This window comes from Seriola dumerili, unplaced genomic scaffold (assembly GCF_002260705.1).
Source record: "Seriola dumerili isolate Sdu_G_001 unplaced genomic scaffold, Sdu_1.0 BDQW01000242.1, whole genome shotgun sequence".
Classification (NCBI taxonomy): domain Eukaryota; kingdom Metazoa; phylum Chordata; class Actinopteri; order Carangiformes; family Carangidae; genus Seriola; species Seriola dumerili.
Genome location: NW_019174497.1, coordinates 7650876 through 7669697, shown reverse-complemented (window position 1 = coordinate 7669697; position 18822 = coordinate 7650876). Strand labels below are relative to the sequence as shown.

At 39.5% G+C, this 18822-nt stretch overlaps 1 protein-coding gene across 2 annotated transcripts in view; it reads right to left on the bottom strand.

Annotated features, from left to right (window-relative positions):
- Positions 1-18822, bottom strand: part of LOC111229883 (switch-associated protein 70-like) — a 35235-nt gene that overhangs the window by 10731 nt on the left and 5682 nt on the right. For both annotated transcript variants that reach the window (XM_022756387.1, XM_022756388.1), the window contains exons 3-7: positions 12264-12437; positions 9573-9800; positions 7751-7897; positions 7206-7314; positions 6006-6187 (exon numbers count right to left, since the gene is read on the bottom strand). In XM_022756387.1, the coding sequence (XP_022612108.1) occupies positions 6006-6187; positions 7206-7314; positions 7751-7897; positions 9573-9800; positions 12264-12437 (840 nt within the window). The remainder of the gene's footprint in view (positions 1-6005; positions 6188-7205; positions 7315-7750; positions 7898-9572; positions 9801-12263; positions 12438-18822) is intronic.

Here is an 18822-nt window from a genome sequence, read left to right as displayed (position 1 = left end):
TCCCACTGCTAAAATGTTTGTTACTTAAAAACAAAAAATCTAAATGTACCACCTAATTTATTAGTCCTGAAATCCAAACAAACTGCAATACAACCACTTCAAGTTATTTTCTACAAATAAATAAAAAAAGAATAGTGGACTTGGGGGATACATCTGTGGTGTCTGTCAAAAGAGGTTTCATGTTTGCAGAGTCAAAAAATATAAAAATGTACATTTCAATAAGGGGTCATGAAGTAGAGACTCGCTCTCAGCACCTGCTGTGCTGCTTCATATTCCTCCAAGCAGATCTATCTAACCATCACACTCATACACAACTCAGACAGTTTAGCTTGTTGCTTTAACCACTGCAAAGAGGGCTGGGCCAGGTTATTTATACTATACACAAGTGTATAATACACCTTGTGTATTACACTTAATACACAATGAAATTCAAAGTGCTTTTTGTAAGGCAAAAGAATAAGATCATTTGAAATAGAGACGGAAGATAGCAGTACAACTAATAGAATAAAATACACAGAATAAGATTAAAACGAGATAAATAAAAATAAACTATTAAAAAAGGCAGCATAAAAGATCAAAATTAGACTTAAAATGTAATTAAAAGCTGGCAAACGTTTCTGCATGTTAGATTTTAAAGTAGTCAGCATTGTCTCTGGTCTCACATCTTCAGGTAGTTTGTTCCACATGTGAGCAGCATTAAAGCTAAAAGTGGCTTCACCATGTGTCACGCTAACTTTAAGAACCATGGTAGACCTGAACCAGCTGAACCTGAGAGGTCTAGAGGATTCAGAGTGTGAGAGAAGGTCTGACAGGTATTTATGTACAAGTTCTTTGACACAACTCAAAGTACATGTGTTCTCTTCACCACTTCTCAAATATGTGTGTGGGGGGTAGATTCCTTCTCTTTCTTTACCTTTCACCACACACAGCCCTTTAACACACATCAAACTAAATCTTTGTGCAACACACTGCATCACAGTCTTTACCTTACTTGCACACTGTATATTTGAAATAGTGAAGCGTGAACTCAGTGTGTCTTCCTGTGTACCAGATCTTCCTGTTGTCCCCGTGTTGCCCTACTATTTGTGCTGGTGTTTGTTTTCCTTTTGTCTCCCTGTCTTGTGGATTTGTTGTTCTATATCTGGGTCTGTTTTATTTAAATCACAGAAACATGTAAAATGTAACGAAATATGAATATTGTGCAAGTATAAAGTATAATGTTAATGCCAGTAAAGCTTACAGGGCCCCACACATCACATCAAAGCAGATATAACAGGTGGAAATAAGTCTTTAGCTAAATGTGTGTGTGGTTGAGCAGCAACCTCGTGTCGCTGTTGAACTGTGTGTGGACTGTGATAGTCTTTTAGTTACAGTATCACAGCACAGTTAGAGAGAGAGCGATGACCCAGAGCCTCTTTCTCTCTGTGACTATGGTTGGGTCCATTGTGCATTCATGCAATCAGCTATGTGAGACGGAGACTTGCACCTCAATGGCAGATTGTTGTGGACTCATGGTAGGGTAGTGCCGTCCCCGACAAAGACAAACTCTTGTCCTCTGCTTCACTGTATGTTACACAGCTATGATGTGAACTAGTTTGACTGAATGTTGCTGCATGTCACTGTTTGTCTCCACGCTGCTGGTGGCTGCGCCATGCTGGGAAACTCTCAACCAAACTGTGGCGTTTGTGTTTTCACTTCAGTTGACGGATAAAAATCCTGAGCAGATTTTTCTGACCCTGTGAGATGATGAAATGTTTCAAAAATCTACTAAATCATTTAACTAAAAATACAGACAGTGCCAGAAGTGCTGTCTAAAGGCCTGCTGTATCAACGACGCCCAAACACTAAAACACGCACAGTTTCCCACACAAAAACTCTTACTTCAAAAGAACATGGTAGAATGTGCCCACGAGTTTGAACCCCAGACCAGGTCTACACTATTTTCTACAGTCAGGAGACAGAAGCTAAATAAGACAGTGTTTTGTTGTTTTCGTTTTCTTTTTCACTTTTGTAACGCTTTTACTGAAACCATCTTTTTCATTTTTTCAATTACTGCCCCTGTAGGTTTACAGGTACATGTGGTGAGTTAATGACATGATATTAATAACCACAGCTGCTCTGACACTGTTGGAGCGCATCAGCAAATTGGCTAAACTGGTAAAACTGTCTTTCTTGAAGACGATTAAGGGCCAGTCAAACTAGAAAAGACAGGCATCAGAAAGGTGTTGGGGGAAGGGGTTGCTGAAGAAACCTGACCATCAAGCAGTTCATACACAGTTAACATCCATTTTTGGCTTTTTGGCAGAACAATTGCAGTCCTGCTCAGATAAATGCAGCTCTCTAATTCAATGGGTTAGGCTCCGGCAAAACAGAAGTTAAAAAACAAAAACCAGGGTCAACTTTTGCCATAAGAGGCGTCATTCAGGAAGGAGCTACAGTGGCCAAATACAGCGTGTGCAAGTGCACAGTCCTGGCAGATTAGTTTGTACATTAGAAGTATATATCTACTGTTTACAAAAGAGAGAACAGTTTCCACTACAATACAAATCTGTGCTGTGTTGTGACGTCTGTAATCTGTTACTTCAACTGGACACTCTGGATCAGGTTTCACTGTCACACTGGACCTGAAGCAACATGCCCCCACCCCTCACAGGACTGTCCTCAGTCTGAACATCTACTCACTGTGGGAGTGGAAATGAGGCTTGTGTACACACAGCCAGTTTTACAATGGTTGAGATTTAGTCAACAAAGCCATGTGTGTGTGTCTGCCTTCATAAGTCCACTGAAGAATCCATTCACATATCAGAATAAAGTTACTCTAGAGGGACAAAAGCATGTTGGCAACACAAATGAACAAACAATGCCCACAAGTTTTACAGCGTCTGTTAGGTGTTTGAATCCCTCACATGATGTCAACTGTTCATACGTGGCACCAACAGGTTCTTTTGTTTATTTGCTTAATCTGGAAATCAGGTAACGCTCAGACAGATCCTGCTGTAATTAACTGGGAATTAAATCAGATCAAAGTAAACTCTGCTTTTGCCATTAGCAGATATAAACCTTGAACAGTGGTTTAAAAGCCTCTGAAGAACTAAAGTTATTTGCATCATTTTGTGAGCATTGTTTGTGTTGTTGGCGTTACCTACTTACCCTTTACTTGCTCTTATTATATTCCTAAATGTAGATTTAGTATCCGTTCTTTTGTATTGGATTGCATTCAATTGTACATATGTGCCTGATAAAGTGGCCACTGAGTGTATGTATATTACAGTGTTTATTACAAACCAAACAAAAAAACAACCTGAAAACACAGTTTTACTCTGAAGCCCCTCTAACAGACTGCTCACAGCAGTGAATGAATAATTGAAGTGTAGCAAATGTATTCTACAGTCTGTATGACATCAGCTTCCCATTACAACACACTGTTAACAGGAAGCAGCCATTCGTCATCAGTATTTAGCGAATCCACATAATCCTGAATTGTAACTCAAGTAGTCTGTCCACAGTGTTAACAGACTGGAGTGTGGGTCAGGTTTAGGGAGATTAACTGGAAAAACATGTGTAATGGAGACGACCCGCCCTCCAATCCAATCCACTCCACATTCCTCTGTTGGCAGCAGGTGACAGACTCTTCATTAGTCGGGGTGGAGCTGATCTATTATTGGTATTCATGAGCTGGCGGTGAGTTTCTGAGAAGACCAACAATTAAAGTGGGTGGCCTAGTTTAACACAGCATTGTGTGACTGAAACCACCAGTGTGGTTGCACAAAAATGACACACTGTCATTTATAAGAGCATCGAGATAATACACTCAGGTCGTGTTTAGGTTTGACGTCATCTCTGAGGAATGTTGTCCAAACAGCTGTGTAGTAAACCAAAGGGCAGAAATGATGGGAAAAATATTTATACAAAGTATTTCCTTCTAGGAAATATTTCCTTCTTCTGACGTCCAGAATGAACATGCTCAGCAGGAACAAATGATTTCAAACATCATGACACCATGATGCTCAGATCCATGAGTTTGAATGATTACAGGAATCTACCAGGACTGTGCGCTTTACATGTTTGACCAGTGCGGAGCCTCGCTGCATGACGCTGCACTGGCTTGAGTGTGAGTCAACCTATTTTTCTGGAGCCCTGCTGTGTCGCCTGACTGGTTTCATTTATACAAATGTGGCAGCTGCATTGTTTGAACACAGGATTTATGTCACCCTGACTCTGTTATCTCATCCCCCTCTCTCTATTTTCACTCCACCTTCAAGCATGGCGATCTAGAACAACCATAAAGACTTTCGATTTTAATATTTATATCTCTCTACCTCTGTAAATATATGAATTTGTAAACTGAATTTAAATAGTGGCTTTTATTTCAAACTTGTACTTGCACAAGTGTCACTTTTTAAAAACATGCTGCTTTTTGTGCTTTCCTTAACGTACAGAGGATCTGTATCTGTATAAACACCCGCCACCCACCTTGCCTCTCTGGGAAGTTTATACAGATGGAAAAATTATCTTTTCAAAAAAAATGTACTTGCCTTTCAGGGCTGCTGTACAGGAGAGATGCCAGGCAAAATGTCAGTGTGCCTGAGTATAATAACAATACAGATTTTTTTATTCTATGACACTAGCAGAACAAGAGCAGGAAGAACTCCTCTTCACAGGTTGAGGGTCTTAGTTTTGTGTTAAGATCTGACTGATGCTTCAGTTTTGTGATTAAAGCTCAGAGAACTCTCCGATGAAGAAGACAGCAGATGCTTCATATCAAACAGCTGAGTCAGCGCTGACACTGTGTCTTAATTAGCCACACACCTTGAAACAAAGACTACAGAGATGTACCGACTGTGCTGCTGCAGAAACTTTCAGAACAACATGTCCTCCTCTTTCCCTTCCCCCATCGGCTGCTTTGAGGAGCTGCTTTTTCTGACCCTACAGGTTTAGAAATTCCCTCAGGGGGAAATCCCTCAAGTTTAATTCACTCTCTGACAGTGAGTCATGTCTGTGTTTGCTTTTGCTGTACAGAAAATACATCCTGGTGTTTCAGCTGTTGCAGCTTCAGTCTGACAGACTCTGAGCTTCAGCAGGAGACGGAGTTGTGTCATCTTCAGGTGACATTTGCGTTTCTGATATGAACACAGGCACTCTGATGTGCAGCCCTCCTGTTTTAATCCAAAGTTATTTTCATTGCCAGTCCACCTGTTTGTCCTTCACTGAGGTGTTTTATGAGCTGCTTATCTCTCTGTGGGTTTTTCTGTTTGTTTTGGCAACAACTTCAGTCTCTTACTTCAGTGTTTTTAATCACTACAGGTTCACACTTGTGGTTTTTTGTCTCTTATGTATAAAGGTTCACCAAGCCACCACTTATTAGTTAGACCTGTTTAATCTAATGCCACACAACAGCTTTGCCATAATCTACATAGTTTATAATGTTGAACTTGTTGACAGTCGTAAATGTGTGGATGACCTCAGCCACCACACTGTGACCTCAGCGTTAAAACACAGAACTGAATTAACACTTTGAGGATGCATGAACATTTTTGGCCTCATGAAAGACTATGACAGAACTATTGTATTTGATGGCAATAGATTGTACATGTAAACCTAATTTTAAGTGTCACTGATTGTATTTTACATTTTATTCATTTTATTTACCTCTTTAACTGATGCACATTTTCTTTTTTTGCCCAAAGACAAAGCAACTGCAACTTAAACCAACATGTAGAGGAGGAGATCCATGTTAGAGTAAGTGGAGACAGAAGTAACTTTAACCATGTAGAATAAACTCCAGACCAGACTAAACTGAGGAAAACTCACTAATATGTACACCCTGTTTCCTTTCTACAGCATGTTGATAAGTCCAGTGTGTACCCATGAATGACTCCTGCCCTCCTCATGTCAAACTCCTCCACACTGAGCTCTGTTCATTTCAGGATGCTACGAAAAGGAACTGACGTTTCCTGACTAGACTGATTCACAGGGGAACGTTTGTTTGTCTGTTCTCTCCTCACCTTCCTCATGTTCTCCAGCTCCAGCTGTTTGGCCTCGTTGGCCGTCTGCAGCTCTCTCATCCTCAGCTCCAGCTCCTCCTGCTCGGCCTGCTGCCTCAGCCGCAGCTCCCGCCGCTTCTGCCGAGCCTCGCGGTGCGGCGCCGGTCGGCCCTGACGCAGCAGAGTCACACAAGTCTGAATGGCTGCGAGGAAACATGGAGGAGACACAAAAATCATGTTGTGATTTCATTCAAGAAGCATACGCAGTAAAACTCACCAAAGGTTGATAATCAGAGAGGAACTGTGAAGCTTTGGATTTTCAGTAATGATGTGTCAAAATAATTATGTGACAACATAGTAGGAAAACACGAAAACCAGTCAATCAATAGCCTTCGTAATAGAGCTGAAATGATTAGACGATTGATAAATAAACAAAAAAACTGATAGAAAATGCGCTGTTAGACTACTACTGACTTTCACAGTACACACCTAATATCCAACCAATACTCTAAACCTGAATTGATTAGTTGATTAACCGAATAGATGATTTACAGATGATTAATTGCCAACAATTTTGGTAACTGATTAATCATTTGAGTAATTTTTTAAGCTCTTTTAAGCTTTTTTAAACTCTTTGGTGCCAGCTCCTCAAATGTTAATGTTTCCCGTTTCCTCTGATAATAAACGTCTTCAGGTTTTTGACTGTTTAGCTCATTGACATTCTGTTGCTTGATTGCTTGATTGATTGATTGATTGATTGATTGATTGATTGATTGATTGATTGATTGATTGAGAGAAAAAAATCTTTCCTCAGAGGAATCATGTAATGAAGAAGAACAACAACTTGGGGTTTTATTTCTAATAATTTAGCCATTAGTAAAAATTGTTATCAAGATGAATTAAATTGTATCAATGAAGTTTTGAGGAGTTTTTAAAAAGTAAGTATTTTGTATTTAGATCATTTTATTCTCAATTTTCACTCTCTGAACTTGTCAGATATGAAAATATGTTGTTTGAAACATTTACAGAGAAAAAACTAAGAAATGCAGCTTTGGCAAAAACACTTTCTCCATTTAAAAAAGGTTTGAAAAATGCATCTGCAGCAGTAGGAGTGAATGAGTGAGACATAATGGAGTCAGCACATTGAGGTTTACAACAGCAGATTTATATAAGAATGACACCTGTGATTTTTAGTTTGAACTAAGTCATATGACTTCTCACCCTGGATCCACTCCTGCTTCTTCTTCTTGTCTGACGCACTGATTTCAAAGGTTTTTAGAGACGACCTGATGAGGAACAGACACTTCTTTCCTTCTTTGTCTTGTAAAGGCTGGAAAGGAAACAGTAGATCAGGAATGTAACTGCTGATAAATACACAAATGAAGAGGACAGCACACTCAGTATCTTGTGTAACTAAATAATATCCACTCAGTGTTTTCAGAGCCGTGCTTCTTCAGCACTGATCCCAAGGTCAAGAATAAATTCTAGTCTCATCTACTAAACTTCTCACCGACCACCACAGGAATCAAGTCCCTAATTAAGAGTTACAACAACCGTGTTATCATTAGCCATCTAACCTGGTTAATTAACATCACTGTGCAGTCGTTAACGATATGACCTGACTGAAGCAGCTTCAGCCATGAACCTCAAACTTAGATCTGTGCATCTGGTGCAGGTGATAGTCCTGGTATGTTATGAACTCTGGGTTCAGATATCAAACCAAAACACAGGTGGAAAAGTTGTAACTGAAAACAGCAGCTTCTTGCCTCCACGGTGCAGTTTCCATCCAAAAAGATGTTTCCTTTCTTTTCAGCCAGGTCCTCGCCGACGTAGTAGGAGATGGAGTTCAGCTTCAGCCTGAACCAGCGCTCCGTCCAGTTCTTCCTCTTGTGACCTTTCTTCATCATGTAGCCCTGCAGAGAGAGAGACGGCTAACTTAAACCAACATCAAAGATGATCATTTACAAACTGGATTCTTTGTGTGATGCTGAACAATAAACCTCGGGGAAGACTTTGATCTAGAATGGAAATATAGTGTTTTAAAATAATTACTGCAGTTAGTGACAAGTTAGGGGTTTGTTGTCTTTCTCTAAGACACTTTTTTTTTTACATCTCTTCCCTCCTGTGAATTTTAATTACTGTAGTTTAATTTTCCTTTTATTTTTATACTTCCACAACTATTATTCTCATGATCATTTTTCTCGATGAACTGTTTTGTCTATAAAATGTTAGAAAATAGCGAAAAATGTTTGTTACAGTTTCTCACAGTCTCCGGTGACATCTTCAAATGTCTGTTTTTGTACGATCCAACAGTTAAAAATATTCAGTTCACTGTTGTTAAGACAAGGAAAAGCATCAGATCCTGACGTTTGAGAAGTGGGAACCATGAACAGGGACATTAAATCTAGTTTTAGTTTTAGATTAATTTCCACAGTCATCAATCATATCACACTTGTCTGAAGTTAGTATGTTTTGTGGTAAACAAATCCTATGACAACATGGCCCTCAGCCCCAAACCCTCCGATCACTACTGAAGATGTGAATCTGAAAAAAATGAGTCACATATAGAGTTTCATGTTTTAGAAATAATAAATAAATAACCAGCTGCTCACTGTAGTTTTTAGAAAACAGGAGGAAATGGTGCATTTGTTGTGGACAACACCCATGATCATTTTGAAGGATGTACTTTTGATGATAGTCTAAATAACAGACACACATCTGTGTATAATACCATACAATTCAACAAAGTGCAGCCTCCAGACTGATCATACAGTTGAATCAACACCTCTTTAAAACAGATTTGGCACAAACTGAACATTATAACCTTCTTGAAGGAGGATTTGCTGCAGGACTGTTGCATTAGACAGACTGGTACCATCTTACAATAAGACCATCTTTATAAAGCATTAATAAATGGTTTATAAGTAGGTTATTAACTCGGGTGCTAACACTTTATAAATCATAAACAAACAATTATAAACAAGTTATAAGTTTTCATACATTGATGCAGGCTATTTGGCAAGATCAACTTAATGTTTACTACTCATTAATCTTACTAATGACTTACTATTATTTATAACTGGTAAAAGGAGCCTTATTGTTACTCATCAATAAATGGCAATGCTTTTCACATTTTACTATAAGGCTCCTTTTACCAGATATAAATGGTAGTAACTCATTAGTAAGATTAATGAGTAGTAAGAATTAATTTGATATGATCATTCGATCTGCCAAATGAAACTGACCATTAAGATGCTGACGGTGGTTCACTGTTAGTAACTGAACAAATATGTGATGAAGCAGCAGGTACAAACACTGATGATTGAGAAAACAGAGATATGAGGCGTAACAGTACAGAGAAATGTGGGCTCACTATTTGGCAAGCATCAGATCAATGCTGCCCTTTTTATCTGATGTGTTATAACAGCTTATAAATGATTAATAAAGTGTTAAGCTAATTAATAAACTAGTTAAAACCCATTTATAAATCCTTTATAAAAGGGTAGTCTTAGTTTTAGCCAGGTGTACCTAACAAACTGGCACCTGAGTGTATATCTGATGCCACAGAAGATGCTGTGTGCTGCCCACCTGCTTGAGCACGTCCAGGATGAGCTCCTGGTAGACCTCGTTGATGCCCATGGAGAGCGTCTGGCGGTCCATGCCTTTGCTGAAGTGACCCGACCCCACCACGGTGATGAGCTCCCAGGCGTTCAGACACTGCTGCCTCGAGTCCAGCTGCAGCTTGTAGTCCTCGAAACGCTCCTCCACCCAGCTGCCCCCCATCGCCTCCGTCAGCTTACGCAGGAAGTACTCGATCTGAGCACAGAGACAAACAAGATCATCATTTCTGTTATAGGAAACATACAAACACTGGAAAACCAACATACAGCTGTTCATTTCTATTCAGAGTCAACTGTCCCTGTACTGTACTTTTCCTACTGATCATCACGACAGGATCTGACTGCAGCACATACATTTACATTTCTTTTGCAAAAAATCTTCCTGTGATTCAGCTCTGATGTTTGTTACACCAACAATAAATCTCCCAGCGTTTGTAAAAGAACAGGAAGCTGGAAACTTCCTTTTCTGCTCTTGAGCAACAGACGTTTTCAACTGGTCAGTTACTGAAGTAGTGACACACACACACAGACACAGACACAGACACAGACACAGAGACACACACACACACACACACACACCAGCTGAACTGTAGCTCTGTATTCATGTCTGGGTGATACTTTAAATAAACAGAGGCCTGATGAAATGAGCCATGACTGTGGTGGACCGTTATCAGACACTGATCAGTAAGAATCTTTAAGAACCAAACAACCATTTCAGAGAAAGGGTTTTTCCAGTGTAAAGATGGAGGAGACTGTTACTGGTCAGTCAGTAGACGCAGGTTTACACTTCGATACCCGGCTTTCCTGTTCTGAAAAACTGATTCCAGATCAGATTATCCACATCTGAAGTTTGGAAGATAATTTATTCAGAACAAACTGCTTCACTGACACTAGAATTAACTATGAGATTATTATGTTTATTAGTCGATTAATCAATAAGTCCATCAGCTGAAAATGTATTGTTCATTGTTCAGGTTATTGTTCAAATGCCAAAATCTGTAATGTGACAATTTGTTGATTTTTCTTGTCTTGCATTAAATTACATGATTTTGGTCTGTTGGTGTGAAGGAGTTGCTACAGGCTGTAGGAAACTGATGGGCACTTTTTTACTGTTTTCTGTTGTGTGGATCAAATGATAACTCTCTAAAACAATCAATCAGCAGATTAATTGATAATGTTGGAGCTCTGTATCAGGAAAACAAGAATCGCCAGGTCTTGGGTTGAACTGGGCACTCGTCAGCTTCTCAGACTTGTTTACTTACACTTAAGACATTTCCTGATCTAAAATCAGGAAACTCTCTAAACCACAGACTTTTTAGAGTCTTATTTCAGCAAATGTATCGTCTTTATTAAACACTGACGCTGTTTGACATGTTTTGTTTGAACAGAAAACAAGTGTTTATATCACACAAACTAAGGTGTTGGTACAATAACTCTACAGTCAAAAGAAACAAAAACCAGCCCCAGCTAACGTTATTTAAAAAGTGCTGTTGAAGCATGAAGTTGGTGCCCCTCCACCAGATTGTGGTTTGACATGAAGAAATATCATAACTTGAAGTTTCAGTTTAAGTTTGGAAACTGATCTGAGGCAAGTCTGAGATCACTCCTCCACTGACGACATTTACTGTCCACCGTTTTATTAAAGGGTCAGAATCCTTACATTTTATACAGTGCCCTCAAAAATCACAACAGTGGAACGAGGGCATCCATGACACAAGTCCCATAATGCAATGCATCATATTATGGATGAACTACAGCTGTTAGTGATGAGGTAAAAATGAAGAAGGGTCTTACATATGAATTTCCTGCTCACTCTACAGTGAACTAGTGTTTGTCTGTTCTAGGAGAATACAATGAGTGAAATATCAGGAAAACCCTTTATTCTGACTATTATTATTACATGGTGGTTAGCTCTAGTGCTAACTGCTATTGACTGATATTTAAAAAATGAAATATTGATATTGCGTTAATAATACACGTTTATGGTGATGGCAGATGTTCAGACTTGTTGATCATTTGTTCATCAGTTTATCATGTTTCTTTTAAGTGTAATTGATTTTGTACAGTTGTAGTTACAGGCTCTCTCTCCACCTCCCTACACTCATATCTGAGTCTAATTCATTTGCTGAAAAAAAGACAAAATAAACAATAAACAAAGTTAAAGATCAATATGAGTGATGGCATTATTTTGTTTTTTTTCAAATTTTCTACAAATATCTCAATAATATTGTTATCATTAATTCTTTTGGCCACGATAATCGTGTAGGGAAAATCTGATATGACAGCCGCAGTGAACACCAACTTAAATGAACTACTTCTGTAGCAGTTTGTTACCAAGTGAAACCAGATACAAACTCTAGCTCAATGAGCTGAATCAGTTGTATTAGTATTAATACTGGATGCATTTGCAGCCACTGTGCTAAGTGTTTGTCGACACTATGAGTAGTTCTCTTCACAAAGTGGGAGATATCTTCACTGTCAGAAAGTCCTGATGTCTCAGACTTGGAGGCTGATGTTTTCCTCTCCACTCAGCTGCTCGTGATTTAGTTTAAATGACAGAAATACACACTGTCACTAACGAGTTTATAAGACACACAGCAGTAACACCAGTTTGTCTCAACATTCGATTTTCAAGCACGATGCTGTGGAGAACACTCACCTCCTCGGTGACGATGTTCAGCGGGTATCTGTCCTCAGACAGGAAGTTGAAGATGCACCAGATCTTGAAAGCGTCGTCGTTGGAGATGAGCAGCTGACTTTGTTCCAGGTTTTTCCTGGAGCACAGAGTCCAGCACATTTTGTTGAAGTCCTGACGGTCAAAATTATCCTTCACCTGCAGCAGAGCACAACAACAACAACAACAGCTGTGGTGAGTCAGGATTCATGCTTGACACTGATAATGGACAGATGATGCTTTCCAGGTAGCAGCTCAGTTTGTCTGGACTTCACCAGCTACGATGTTAAAATGCTGCTCACTAAGAAATGCAGTAATATATAATAATCCAGTAACACTGGACAGGGACAGTTCAGATACAGATCACTACTAAATTAGGCACCAATCAAAAAGAGACAGATTATTTGATTCAGGGGTTTTGCTTTCTAATCAATCACCAATTAGAAAAGGCTTACGAGTTGTAATGACTTAATGTTACTAAATCTTTAAACTTTCACGCTGTGAAAGATTCCTCTGACTGTCAGGCCACTTTCCCTCTGCAGAGGACCTGGACCAAACAATTGATTACCATGAATTAATTAACCAACATTTATAGCTGCATTATTGCCCGTTATTGTAGATACATTAAACAATTCATTAGCTGAATTAAATGAAGAAGGATGACAAAAGGAGGGATGGTGAACAGCAAATCTCCAGTAAAACTTGACATGCTGAGCCACCTGTGCAAAGCAAGTGCAAGCAGGACCCTCATCCTTCTTTCATTTATATATATTTAAAGTACATGTTCTTTCAAACCCTGCCAATGCCAAAAGAAGTGAGAAAAGAAAAGAAGTTTAAAAAAAAAATCTCTAAGGTTCAAATTCCAGAGCAAAAAGGGAGGAAAGCTCTTGAATCGGTGGTGTGGAGGGGAAGAGTTTTTCTCGAGCTGGTGAACAGTAGCATCTCCATGGAGACTCCTGGCAGCCGTCCCACCCAGTAAGAAGCCACCAGTAAGCCCCCCGAAAACAACAGAGACGCTCGCTGTAATTAAAAACCGATCTGAACACGAACTGAACCCAGAGGCAGTCCAAGTTTGTTTATTCAAAGCCACTGTTTGAATCAACTCTGTGAGAAATGTGGTGCAGAGGTTTCATTGTGGTTTCATAACCTCCAAACAGGTACAGACACAATTAAGGTAACAAGTACAAAGAGTCCGAGTACGTGAGCGGCGATAACACCATCCACTGCTTAAACATCACTCACATGTTCATCTTAGCATGACACTGCTGATGTTCTTTCTGTATCATAACTCTCTCACAGTTTAAGGCATTATAAGCTGCAGTAACAGGGACACACTGCACGTAGATTTAAGTTAGTATAACAGCACCAACATCAACATAAAGTTGAAGGTTTTTAAGATCTTGCTACTATATGTGTATATCTGGCTGTGCTATTAAAATAGGCTTGTTTTGTGTTGCCTGGACTTCACGGGAAAAACAATTAATGATAATAATTAATTAAACTCAACAACTTTCTTTCAGATCACAAGTGAGTTGATGGGTCGTGGTCAGTTCAGACAGGTCTGTATTAACAGAGAGGACTGGAGGGTGAAGGAGTGTTTAAACTGCAGATATTACAAGTAATGGCCGTGGCCTGTTTTATGGATGTGGAGAAGTTACTCTGATGCTGGAGTTGTAGTTGTACTGGATGACGGTTTGTCTTACAATGTGGAAAGTAGTAAACTCCAGAAACACGCTTCATTATTTCAGAAAGGCAGATAAAAGAAATGAAGAAATGCTGAATGAGAGATCATACTGAGTTACTGAAGCTAGTGGAACTGAGGCTCCATCATCATCATCATCATCATCATCCTCCTCCTCCTCCTCCTCCTGCCTAAGGTCAAGAATAAGGTTAAATGGTCAGCCAGTTTTGTAACAGCGCCTGAGCCTGCATTAAAGGCTGCTGAAGAAGACTATGTGTGGCTGAAAGCTGCGCAAAAAGCTAGGAAGTGGATTTTGAGTTAGAATTCTTTTGTCAGACTAAATTTCTTCAAACACAGTGATAATTTGCTCGTAACACGTCACACACACACTCTGAGGTGTGACGTCACATGCGTGTAAAAACTGCTCTGGCGGCTGATTTAACTAATTATTTCTTCGTCAAATTAAACTTTGTACTTTGGTGCTGCTTTGACCTGCTTTGTGAATTTTATCCTGAATTCTCTCAGGGTCGTTTTCTGTGCTCAGAGAGACATTCAGCCTGAGTGAATGACTGCACTGAAGTAGTCCGCACTTTTCTAAGGCTGCACAGGATCTGATGTAACTCTCTATTGTGCTAATTTAGGGTGAGTGCCTGTGTGGAAACCTGGGCTGGATGTTAAAGTGACACTCCACCCAGAATCTCTGAACTTTGTATTGAGTCATGTTTTGGTTTTATATCAGTGAGGGTTGATTAAATATTAGAAACATCTCAGTAAACACAATAAAGTTCAACAGCACCACAAACTACATCCCTTAAAATTATGACAAACACCTTTCTACAACAGTTCAACAAAGCATTATAACCTTCATGAAGGTTGTTGGTGCTGGACCAATAAACTGGCAGAGAAGACGACTGTAGACTTGAGACAGGGATTCAAACCAGACTTAAGTCACTAAAATTAGGATTTGAAACTTGACTAGTCTTTACAACATAAACATACTGTACAAGATTCAATTTTGAGCTGATAAAATACATATAATACAGCAACAGACAGTTCACACAGTTTGGATATTTACTTTTTAGACCTATAAAATCTTAAAGGACTTGTGTCAGCTGTGTAGACATTATTAACACAGATTTAAAAGTAATATGTTCACAGTAGTGTCAGTTAATCAGCAGCATCTAGAGGCCTGACAGATTTAGCTTCAGAAGACTGGTGACATGGCTCTGACAGATGAACAGGAAGTAGATAGACTGCAGGGCTCATAAAACAACCATATGATATAAAAAAAATACTGTATTAAGAAGTGACATTTTCTGCAAGAACCCACAGCTGTTAAATGAAGCAGGTAAAGAGACGTCACATTATGCTAGTCAAGTCATTTTTCCCAATATTTGCCTCTGCAGGTTTTACTGTCTTTAAAGAATACAACTCCCTCTATCCTTAAACCTTCAAATCAGATGTGGAGAAAGTCTCCCACGTGAGGATGACGATGAAGGTTGTGTTCAGGCATCTGACTCGTCTGTATCATCCTGCTGCTTTTAAAAACTACTGGTTTTCAGTGAGTCAGCAGAGAGAAACGAAGACGTGGGGGAAACAGTAGTGAAGTTGTGAACGCTGAGTTTGTTATGAAAGAGCAGCTCTTTGTCCAACATTGTTGTGTCATGCTTGTCTCGTTTCTCTTTGTCCTCGTGGCTCACTGACTCTCTCTCTCTCTCTCTCTCTCTCTCTCTGTTTCTATTCCTCCTCTCACTCTGTCACTCTACACTTCAACAATAAGAGCCTTGTCAGCGCTGCCTCCCTCCTCTCCACCGCCACATGTTCATTAGGATTCAGGAGCCAAACTCCAGTCTTATCTGCAGCAGCATCGTCGATTCACAAACGCATTTCATCTTAGTTGAAACAAAATATTTAGACAAATCTGACAGCTCGTTACCAATTAAACAAGATTGTCAGCTTGTTTAATCAAAGGGTTTTTATGCAAATGATATATTCAGCACCAGTGACAGAGACAGTCGAGTGTTCAGTGAAGGTGGAGACGTGAAGATAAAGTCATTTAAAAAGAGGAAATGAGAAGAGTTTTTAATGCTCCGAAGCACAAACTATCATACATAACCTGCAGGTGTTGGTTGGGTGGTTCATCCACACCAAACTTCAGCAACTGTGTGGTTAATGTGTTGAGATTTCAGGGTTTAAACTATTTATTTCTGAATGCCTGATTAGACCAGAGAGACCACAGAGAAACCAATTATCTCATTCTTACAAAACAGACAGTGTTGGTCGATTCTCATCAGCAGTTTCACAAAACTGAAAAATGAAAACTTTCTTCAGTTTCTCTGTTCCCTCAAAAGTCAGCACTATCAGAACGGTTTGCATGTGGTCAACTCTGTGAATTTGCACGTAAAGGTTCACCAAACTTGAACTTAATGTGAAAACACCACAGAATTTTACTTTTTCTTCTGGAAGCAAAACCACAAGAACAAGAGAGGAGCCAAAAGAAAATACTTGACTACCATGATCTGACGTAAAGGATCAGTTCACTTTTTTTTTTAAGTCTATCTTGCAGTTTTTGGTTTGTTCCTCCTGCCCACACTGGATTTGAAGAGATCTTGTCCTAATGCATTTTCAGTGAGAAAGACAGCTCATTGCAGATTTATCGGTATCTGCAAGAAATGCATGTACAGAAATACCAAAGATATATTTTGAAATAGTTTCACATTCATATAGTGGGACTTTGTCCAACAGAGAAGTGACAGACTTATTTTTCAACTGTAAATTTTCCTGTACATTTTAGTCATGATGGTTAAAAAAAAATTTAAGGGAACATAATTAAACATGTTTATTTATGTTTTGAGTTGTGTAAAAAAAATGAATATGACTAAACTAAATTTGTCGCCTCACAGCTGTCTGCCTCCTCCGCTCAGACTAGTTGCAGGTTACATCCCTGTTTAGTCATAGTCATAGAAAATATGAACCATTTATGTGAAATTTTGTCATAATTGCTGAGTGAAGTCTTGAGTCATAAGCTGTCATGAGACTTTAGAAGTATCAGTTTAGTCGTTACTTCCACCTCCTCTTCTGCTGCAGTTCAGCATGGAAACACTCTCCATGAACATAAAGCCAATTTTGTACTAAAAAGAAATGAAACCTGGGTGAAGCTCACCTTATTTGTCCTAGCCTCATATTAGCTTCAATACATTGTCCAGTGGAGCGGCATTACAGAGGAATCCTGTTAACAGTCAGTATGGACAGGAGGAATGATTACAACTAACAATAAAACTGTACAAACAATACGCCTGAAAAATGTGAACCTGTCTTATCCTTTAACTACAGCAGGTCCTCAGATGTTCATTGTCTCTCTCTCTCTCTCTCTCTCTCTCTCTCACACTCACACACACACACACACACACACACACACACACACGGTATTTCAGGGTCACAGTGGATCACTTGTTTCTGAGGAATGCTTCTTCACTTCACCGAATCACAAAGTGCTGAGTCCTGAGCTTCAGCCTCAACCTCTGTCTGTGCTGCCAAATCAAGCGTCTGCAGTGGTTCAGTGTCGGGTTACTGAGTCACACCATAGTGACACAGCTGTGACCCTAATGGACTCAGATAAGATAAAGTGTCCGCTCCTCTCCACTCAGACGGACAGAGACACAAACTGTCATTTAGAGTTCAATTAGTCTTTGTGATTGTTTTGCATCTCTGGAAAATCTCAATTAATATTTGTGTCTCTTTATAGATATTTGTAAGGTTGTTTTGTTGTGTTCATTTTCCGTCTCTTTCAGGTCATTTTGTGTCTCTGCTGCTGTTTGCTGTTTGTGTGTCTGTGTAGATGTCTGTGTGGTGGTATTGTCTTCTTTGTAGTCATTTTATGTCCATCTCCAGTTGTTCTCTGTCTCTGTAGTTCTGTCTCTTTTAGTTCCTATGGCGTCTCTTAGTAGTTGTCTGTTTGGTTGTTTTGTGTCTCTGTAGTTATGTTGTGTCTCTTTACGGTCGTGTTGCATCTCTTTGTAGTTATCTTTCAGGTCATTCTGTGTCTAACTCCAGTTGTTTTGTGTCTCTTTGTCGTCGTTTTACAGTCCAGCAAAAAGTATTACCAAACCTTCAAACACAGGCTCTTGTCCTGCCCTCCACTAAACCATCTGTGCACACACACTGCATCACCCTTTAATGCGCACAAACAAACACAAGTTACACCTGAGTTTCTGTTCTTACGTTTTTCTTGAGTCTCACACACACACACACACACACACGTGTGCATACATACATACACAATTTCCCTGTGTGCCTGGGTGGAGTTTCCTCAGGAGTTAGAGCAGCTGAAAGTACTGACCACCGCCCTCGCTCTCCATGGCCCAGTCCCCTACACTTCAATGGGTGGGTGGGGTGGTAGTGTGTGAGTAAACTGTGTGTGTTTGGGGTGGGGGTGGGGATATTAACGTCTGCCCATGACGTCATGTCTTTTTTCCTGAACCTAAATCCAGAATTTACATTTCCTTAAAGAAAAGTGTCCCTGTTTCACAGTGACGTTACTGAACAGCCAGTTGGAGAGTCTTTACAAACTCACACTGTGCAGCCACATTTAGTTCAGATACACACAACTTCATATTCTACTGAGAATTCTGGGAAATGTGTATAAAATGATGCTGAAGATTTCTGGAATATTTCCATTTGATTGAATGGTGCAGATATAAAACAAGTAGCTTTGGATGTGAATATTTCACTCTTGTAACATCATAAAGAGCTGAAAAAAGTTCATACATAACATTTATAATCTGTCAGACACTGTATGTGAAAGGATTAGTGTGTGCTGCCAAGTTGAAAACGCATCCACACACAGAACTAATACATGTTGTT